At 35.3% G+C, this 9,284-nt stretch overlaps 1 protein-coding gene across 1 annotated transcript; it reads left to right on the forward strand.

The window, feature by feature from the left end:
• The first annotated feature begins 5,837 nt into the window (after window positions 1-5,837).
• LOC127974318 (ictacalcin) lies at window positions 5,838-7,077 on the forward strand. Its single transcript, XM_052577501.1, has 3 exons — window positions 5,838-5,998; window positions 6,460-6,590; window positions 6,846-7,077. The coding sequence occupies exons 1-3, from the start codon at window positions 5,992-5,994 to the stop codon at window positions 6,984-6,986; spliced, it is 279 nt and encodes a 92-aa protein (XP_052433461.1). The 5' UTR covers window positions 5,838-5,991; the 3' UTR covers window positions 6,987-7,077.
• Window positions 7,078-9,284: the final 2,207 nt, after the last annotated feature.

The raw sequence follows: 9,284 nt of genomic DNA on the forward strand, positions 1-9,284 counted from the left end.
GCATTTCCGTGTCAGTGCAAATGTGTAAATGGAAACTAAACAAAGCCTCATTTGGATTTACTTCATTTAAGAGATAAATCTCACTTCTAGTGCATTCAGGACCAGAGAAAACAATTTGGAAGCACACAAGTGAGTAGAAACCAGCACAGGGACATGCAGCTGAAAGCTGGAAGATTTCCTTTTTAAAGTTTACCTTGCCAAAGTGGAAATAATGCTGGCATCAGGAAAACATAAAATTTATCAGCCCACAGAGAGAAAGAAAGGGGGTGAGGTAAAAAGAATCACAGCGAAACAAAGAGAAAGTAAGAGACATGCGCAGTGGGGCCATTGTGAAGATGTTTGTAATTTTCCATTCAGGGGAACAGAAAAATAGAAGCGCTATAACAAACACAAAGCACTTCCTATAGGAAGCTTCATTACATGCACACAATCAACACAATACGTGCTTCTTTCATTTAATATCACACAAGAGAGAAGGCCTGAAAACTTTCCACAGAGATGTGAAGTCTCACTGATGGCCATAAAATTTACAGCAGTCCAGGCCTTATTATACACACAAAACCTCAGCTGCGTGACAGGGTCCTATGCTTCCACTCACAAGACTATATTAGAAATGTTTCAGATTACACTCTTAGTCACACAAACAGGCTCTCTCTAATTAACTTGTGATGAAAGAAGTCATTTAGCGTAGTGCTTCCATTGGCAGCTGTTTGGACAGTAGACTTTCTATTCTTTTCATCATAGTTTGGATTTTTGTTTAGGAAGAAAGCTATTACGGAAGGAATTTGTTCATTAAACACATGTTGACCAATAGCGGGGCATGTTTTCACACTGTCATTAATCTGCCCATTAGAAGTTTAAAAAAACAAAACAATTAGGAAACATGAAAGATGTAGCTAGCATACTAAATTATCTTCTTCTTTTTTTGTTTTTACCAAAAATAGTGTAATTAATAATGAAGGAGTGGATTGCATAAACATTTTTAATATTAAAAACACATATGACAATTTGACCCAACCTAATCTCCCTTATATGAAAAATAATCTGTTTGTCAACTTCGCTTTGCAAAAACCTGATCGCCCTTTTTACAACAGACAGCTTTAGATATGATATACTATCTATGATATACTATGTTATCTTTTTCAAAATTTTCTTAAAGTTCTCATTAGTGACACATGTAGCTGTCCGTTATTTAACATTGGCAATGGGAAGCGGAGGGAAATTCATGTTGCATGCCACAGTGTTTGTGTTCTGGCTATGTCAACACAGTAGAATAAGAGGCTCAGTTTAACTGTGGATAATCAGAGCCAAGATGTTTGTGCCATGTGTTTTGAGCAAATACAAGCATATCTGAGCAAGACCAACTTCCAAACCTCCACAAACAAGTATTTCCGCCATGTCCTGTCCTGTCCTCTCATGTTCTCATCCACCCACTTCACGGAGGGCCTGAAGCTGATTCTAACCAACCCTCGTGGACAAAATGGCGCCAGGGAGGTCCCACTTACTCATAGATGTTTTTGTATGGTGACTCACAAGGAAACTGGCCACAGAGTCCATGTGATTTAATCATGAGTTCTTGTTTGTCTTCTCACTGCTGCTGCATAAAAGTTGCTATTTTACATTCAAAATCTGATACTGTGGAAATACTCCTTTACAAAGTACACATTTGTACCTTATAGGCCGCGAAAGGGTGCGTATTAGTACCTTAAATGTAAATATCAGTTTCTAAAATTGTAGATATTTGTACCTTTTTTAAGGGTGCCCCTGTGGTGACAGCTTTTTAACTTTTTTTCTAGAGAGTGCACACACATGTAGGTGTGCATGTGTGATAAAGTTTCTCACTCATTTGAAGCAATATATATATATACCTTTCTTTTGTAGAAGATTTTAAAGAATGTTTCAACTGTGATGAGTAAATGATTACAGAATTGTCAAATTTTGGTATCCTAAATGCACAACAAATTGTATAAAAGTTAAAAAGTTAAGCATTAACTTTCACCGAGCAACTGTGGCAAAAAGAGAAAAAAAGCTGAAATTCTACCAGAGTGAGTCACCATCACTGTATTACATAAAGACTGAGGTTAAATGAGGCCAGTCATCTCCTCCGCCCCCATTTTTTTCTTTTTCCCTCTCTGACTTCTCTCATTTCCAACTCTGGCACTGGTCCTGAAATGCTGGTCCTCTTGAATGCCTTTCACATGTTCTTTTGCTGTTCATCTTCACTCACCATTCTTTTATCCACTCTATTTACTTTATTCCCTTTTTCAGTATGCATTGCTAATAATAAAAACTACTAAAATGTAATTTTTTTGAAAAATGGACTGCACAAAATAAAATGCTAAAAATGACTAATTTGTGGCATAACATGCTTCATATTGAGCATCACAATGTCAGGTATGCATTAAAGGTGCACCAACATGCAAATAGGTCTTTTTTCCCCCCCAGAACATTCAGATAATCAGCTTTATGCAGTTTTTCTAAAAATCATAACTACAATAATCAGACGTATAGTCTCTTTATATAACTGTATGTCTTTGTGTGTGTGTGTGTGTGTGTGTGTGTGTGTGTGTGTGTGTGTGTGTGTGTTCTGCAGTAGAAAGAAGAGTTAGTAACTTTCAGTTTTGGATGTACTGTCCCTTTAAGTTGCTAATATGCACCTTTTAGTTACTGCCCTTGTGACGATCTTTTATTGCTTTTTGTTTGTTTGTTTGTTTGTTTTGACTGTGGAGAACAGTAAAATACAATATTCAATCAAAAATGATCTTGAAAATGGACTTCACAAAATAAAGTGTTAAAAATGGTTGCCTCTCGCATAACTTACTTCACATGAAGCATTGCAATGTTGGGCATGCATTTAAAACTCTCAAACACGCAAACAGCCATTTGCTGCTGCTGTTGTTGTTTTTGTCCTTTACAACATTTGATGTAAATACGTTTTTTTTTGTAAACAAACCATGTATAAGAATAAGCAAACGTATAGTCTCTATTCATGGATTTCTGCATTGCTTAGAATACTAGATAATTATCCTGTGCTCTAAAAAGATGCAGGACTGCTGAAGTGGTTCCATTATGATTGTATAACACCATGCAAGGCAGTATATTAATGACATCTTTTTTCTGATTACTGAAAAATATCAATCCAGAGTTTTCATAACTTAATAATGGTTTAAATTGTGCCCTGTAGCTACATGTCAACAATGGCACTAGGCCAGTTGCATAACCACAGCCACAATGTTGAAGAACCACTATTAATCATACTGTTTTTAGTATAGAATTATTTCAGTGGTTCCATGTAGCTTCACTAAAGTGGTTCTCAGAAACACCCAACTTGGGCTTCCAGTCCAGGGCAGGTCTTGACAATGGATTTGCCCAAAGGCTAAAGTCTACGGTTTTGGCTGTTTGTGAGCGGTTAGAAGCTGGTTTAACCAGCTGAGTTAGAGATTTACAATGATGAGAGATGCCAAGCCCACCTGTTTCTTTTTTTGCAAACTCAATAATTAAGTCAACATGAGTTTGAATGGTTTAAGGGGATGAACAATAGGAGTGAGAGAGAGCATAGGCCAGAGTAAGATAAAGAAAAGTTAACACAGGTGCATTAGTGTGTCATGGGTTGAGACGGTGGGAGGGGATGCCTTTGGGGTGTGGTACTTGCATATAACACTCTGTCTGTTCCTTTAGTTCTCATCTTTGATTCTCAATTTTGTGCAAAATGTTTGTGCTTGTTGTTATTTATTTATTTATTTATTGCTGAAATGTTTTACAGTTTAAAATGAATGCATCTAACTATTGCACTACTTTAGTAAAATTAAATCATTTTCGGTTTTTGTTTTTTTTAAGCTGAGTTTAGGGTGTTTATATGTCAAATGTTTCTCAGCTGTTAACTGACTGGTCGATATGTCTTTTATTCACTTTAAGGCAATAAGAGTATCTGTGTTGGAAAGACAGCAAGAAGAGGAAGTTGGTAGTGGATGAAATGAACAATGACAAAAATGCCATTCTCTCTCTCTCTTCTGTCTTGAGTGTATGTTCAGGGTGTTGGCCATAATCATCTTTCTCTTAAAACTGTCATTTTTCTTTCCCTCCATTTCTGAAAACTCCCACTCTTCAGACAGTTAAGGTCCACCCCTTCTCTCCCGTCTGCTTGCCTCCAGAGGGCTGTAACCACTTCTCTGTGTTATATTGTTTATACTTTTAACATCTCCACTACTAATCATTTTGGATGTTGTAAACAAAAAGCCTTGTTTGATTATTATTAATATTATTATTTATTTTATATTGACTATATTGACTGAAACCTTTCACAAATACTCAGGAAAGGAGGGAGACAAACTCACCCTGACAAAGGCGAGCTCAAGGAACTGCTCAATGCACAGATGGTTAACATCCTCAGGGATCCGGATGCAAATAGCACTGTGGACTTCCAGGAGTACATCACCTTGGTCGCCTGCATCACTATGCTTTGCAATGCATTTTTCACATGCACAAAAAAAAATATTGTACTTACAGAAAGGACTTATTTGTATAGCTACAGTTTATCTGAAACCTAGAATAAAGGTTTTAATGTTTTCAATTAAATCCGTATTCTGACTATATTTGGGAGTGAGTGTTCTTATTCCTGTAGATATGTTAGAACTACATGCTTCATTCTCATATGGAAAGATTCGCCTGCACTGACACTCCTAACATAATACTGACATACAATGAACTGTCAAATTACACAGATTACAGTAACTCATACTATAAACAGTGCATATATTGCCTGCAGGAAACTTGAAAACAATACCACACCACACCTAAAGTGACCTCACATCCATTACTGAGATATGTATATTTTTGTAGTAAATGTCATGATTTTGACATGTTAGTTGCTTTACACTCTGAGAAAAGATGTACAAAAGCATTGGGGTGTTATCCGTTTTTTAAAAGTACTAGTAATATGTACACTTTAGATACTAATATAGCCTAATTTTAAGGTACCAATATGCACCCTTTAGGGGGGAAATAAGGTACCTTTAAAAAATACACCACCTGAGTGGCAGCTTTTGTACTACTTTATAAAACTGCACAAATATAAGAGAGGTGCCTCAATGGCTCATGTTCTATTCAAATTACAGTATATATTAGAGTGTATTACGGAGCCCCGCACATGACACGCAGGAAAAAATATAAGGCTAAATCGTGTGCATGATTTACTAATTTCGTTCCCTCAATGTTCTAAAACATGCACACGATTAGTACTATAGCATTCCCTCGATTTATTATAGTGTTCACTCGATTGATAAATTGTGCGCACGATTTACTAATTCGTTCCCTCGATTTGCTAAATCGTGGGCACGATTTAGCAAATCGAGTGAATGCAATAGTAAATCGAGGGAACGCAATAGTAAATCAAAAAACGCAATAGTAATCGTGTGCATGTTTTAGTAAATTGAGGGAACAAATTAGTATAACGTGCGCACAATTTATTTATTTTTTCTTGCATGTCATGTGCGGGGCTCCGTAGTGTTTAAATTATTTGAAACTCGTTTGAAATATATTTATGAATTATCTATGATAAGAAGCCACATGGTGCAAGATCAAAATTATATTGTTAGGAAGATTTGATGATGACATTGTGTCATTTTGATACCTCATTGAACAACATCCAGCTCTTCATTTGGTGACTTTTAGAGCAGTAGAGCCCCAAGCTGAGGTTTACAGTTATTTTAGAATAGCTTAGGGGAATTTTTAAGCACATTGAGGAGTGCAGTAAATAATCAGTAATCATCTTTTTAGCTGTTTGTGTGCAGTTAGAAGCTGGTTTAGCCAGCTTAGTTAAGGACTGTAGTAGAAATGTAGGTGCGGTTGTGTGTTAAGGGTTGGGGCGATGGGAGGGCATGAATTTGGGGGGCGTGGCATTTCTCTGTATAAAACACCGTCTGTTCCTTCACTTCTCACTCACTCGATCCTATTTTCTATCACTACTAGCTCGCCGTGAACTCCAGAAACACCATGTCAGGTCAGAGGGTTTTTAGTTTTGTACTGAATTGTTTTACTGCTTAAAATGAACTAATGCATCTCACTGCTGCACTATAAAAGTTTGATTGCTTCAGAATTTGAAGATTGATGACATTCTTTGAAGGGAAGTTTGGTTTATGTCATATGCTTTTCGGCCAATAATTGAGTAGTAGAATAGTTAAAGTTCTTGTGTTTGAGAAGAAGGCAGAGGCAGATAAAGGTGGCAGTTGATGGTGGATTAAATGACCAAAGATAAAATCGAGTAGATGTCTCTCTATTTTGACTTAATGAAAGGGTATGTTCAGGGTGTTGGCCGTAATCCGATTCTGCTTAAGTCCGGGGGGGTACTTTTGACATCTCTTCTACTATCAATTTTGAATGTTGTAAACAATAAGTGTCGTTTGATTATTATTAATATTTTTATTTATGATACACCCGCTTTGTATCACACTCATTTTACAGATATCCAGAAAGGAATGGCTTTGCTGATTTCAGCCTTTCACAAATACTCAGGAAAGGAGGGAGACAAATTGACCCTGAGCAAAGGCGAGCTCAAGGATCTGCTCTCTGCAGAGCTGGGGGATCTTCTCGGGGTGAGAGGCACTGAAAAACTGTTTCATACACTGACCAGTTGAAATAGAATTTCTCTTTTCATTATGACATTTTAATTAAAAATGCTTAATTTTAAATATATAAGGTATTAAAACTGTTCTATATATATATATATATATATATATATATATATATATATATATATATATATATATATATATATATATATATATATATATATATATATATAATACTGATGTAAGTATCTCTGATCACACTTTTCGTGCATGTTAAAGAAATCCCAGGACAAGGCGGCTGTGGACAAGATATTTAAGGATCTGGATGCAAATGCAGATGGCTCTGTGGACTTTCAGGAGTACATCACCTTGGTCGCCTGCATCACTATGCTTTGCAATGAGTTTTTCACAAAGAAATGATCTTGTCCTTACAGAAAGCTTTTATCTGTAAAGCTTTGGTATATCAGAAACCAAGAATAATGTTTTGAATAAAATCTGTATTCTTACAATATGTGGTGGGAGTGTGTTGTTATTTATATATTTATTTATATTGTTATTTATGTGTGTTTATGGTGTTGGTATCTGCAGCTTACATACACATGAAAAAATATATTAGAATTCTATGCTTCATTTTCATATGGAAACATTCACCTACCACCACCAGCCTCCTAACATAATGCTGACATACAGTGAATTGTCAAATTACACAGATTACAGTACCTCATACTACAGTATACACATGCTTATATATATATATATATATATATATATATATATATATATATATATATATATATATATATATATTTAAAAAAGTGACTTGACATTCAGCCAAGTATGGCGACCCATATTCAGAATCCATGCTCTGCATTTAACCCATCCGAAGTGCACACACACAGAGCAGTGAACACACACACACACACACACCCAGAGCAGTGGGCAGCCATTTATGCTGCAGCGCCCGGGGAGCAGTTGGGGTTCGATGCCTTGCTCAAGGGCACCTAAGTCATGGTATTGAAGGTGGAGAGAGAACTGTACATGTACTCCCCCCACCTTAACAATTCCTGCCAGCCCAAGACTCGAACTCACAACCTTTTGATTGTGAGTCCAACTCACTAACCATTAGGCCTGCAGGAAGCTTGAAAACGATACCACACCAATACCATATAAACCATACAATACTTACTGTGTGTATATATAGATGAGGGGAAAAAATATATACATTCGCTGGCAATTTATCTGTTATAAGTTTTTTCTGCTTATGCAATCGCCGTTATTTTCATAAGTATAAAGTATATTTATAACGAAATGTTAAACAACTTCGCCTTTATAAGGGTATAGAATACTATAAAAACACATCTTCTGCCTCAGTCTATGATAAGAAGCCACATTAGATCACAACAACTGTTATTGTCCCTCTATTGCAACATTAAACTAACACCAAAGTTTTTTCGTTTTAACAACTCATTTCTCTATTTGATCAGCCTTTTTAACATATATTGTTTTTTGTTGTTGTTTTTGTTTTTTTCTTGGTATTTCATAGATTTTTTGATGGATTTATAAAAGCGCAAGGTCCACATTGTAGTGATCAGACAAACTGCAAATACCTACATGAATACTAGTCTTTTGAAGCGCATAAAATTGAACATTTTCCAGTAAATGTCTCCATCTTGTGGTGGCCCTAATAAGGGATCTTAGAACTGATACTTTGGCACTCCTAGCCAAAAATAATGAACTGTTATCTCAGGTTCATAAAAAAGCTCCATTTCAAACTTAATCTCACAGAATGAATTTGTTTTTATAGCATTCATAAGTTTTATTAATCTAATTTTTTGGTCACTCACCTTTAACCAAATAATAACTCTATATTGTTTTAAAACTAATTTACTACAGTGCACAATGCCTAAATTGGTTTCCAGATTCTTTTGGTTGGATTTTTGTTTTGTTTTTTAGTTTTTTGCAAACCATAAGCAGTTTTACAAAGACGTGTGTTTTACAAACACCCCAGTAAATCAACCAAAGGAGATACTATACATTCCACTCCATATTAGTAATGGTAATGTTGCAAATATATGCTGGATCATAATTATATTGTTAGGTAGAGACTTGTAGAGTAGAGAAGTTTATTCATTGTTGCCAGGAGACTGCATCAAAAAAGAAAGAAAGAAAAAGAAGTGAAGTGGAGTATGGGTGAAACAGTGTAGTTAAAAATAGTTAAATTTTTATAGTTAAAAATTAACTATAAATATAATTATTAATTAACTTTGAGCTACCTGTTTTCCTTACAGCATCACTGTTGAAAAGCATAGTGATGGAGGTGATAAAGTACTCTTTGGGAAATCTCTGGTTGAGTGAAATTTTCTGGTTGAATTTTTCGTTATATAACTAACTGTTAGGTCCTTAATCAAAAGTGTAATCTGAGACACAGTCAGAACAGTGATGTGAATTAAACACCATACATTAGCATCAATATTAGCTTACAATATATTTATTATGATAATTAATGCAAATTAATAAAGAAACATTGATCATTGTTCCTGAAACACACAGAGAGAAGTTAGAAGATAGATGGAATATGAATGTTTACTTTTACAGAACTGCGCACAAATCTTAGGTATGTTAGATTTTTATTTAGTTATTTATATTAGCATTATTGTGCCAATCAGAAATATTATAAATATTACATTTTCAAATGTTTGTTTTGCCATTAATTGCATT

Source organism: Carassius gibelio, chromosome B16 (genome assembly GCF_023724105.1).
Source record: "Carassius gibelio isolate Cgi1373 ecotype wild population from Czech Republic chromosome B16, carGib1.2-hapl.c, whole genome shotgun sequence".
Classification (NCBI taxonomy): Eukaryota; Metazoa; Chordata; class Actinopteri; order Cypriniformes; family Cyprinidae; genus Carassius; species Carassius gibelio.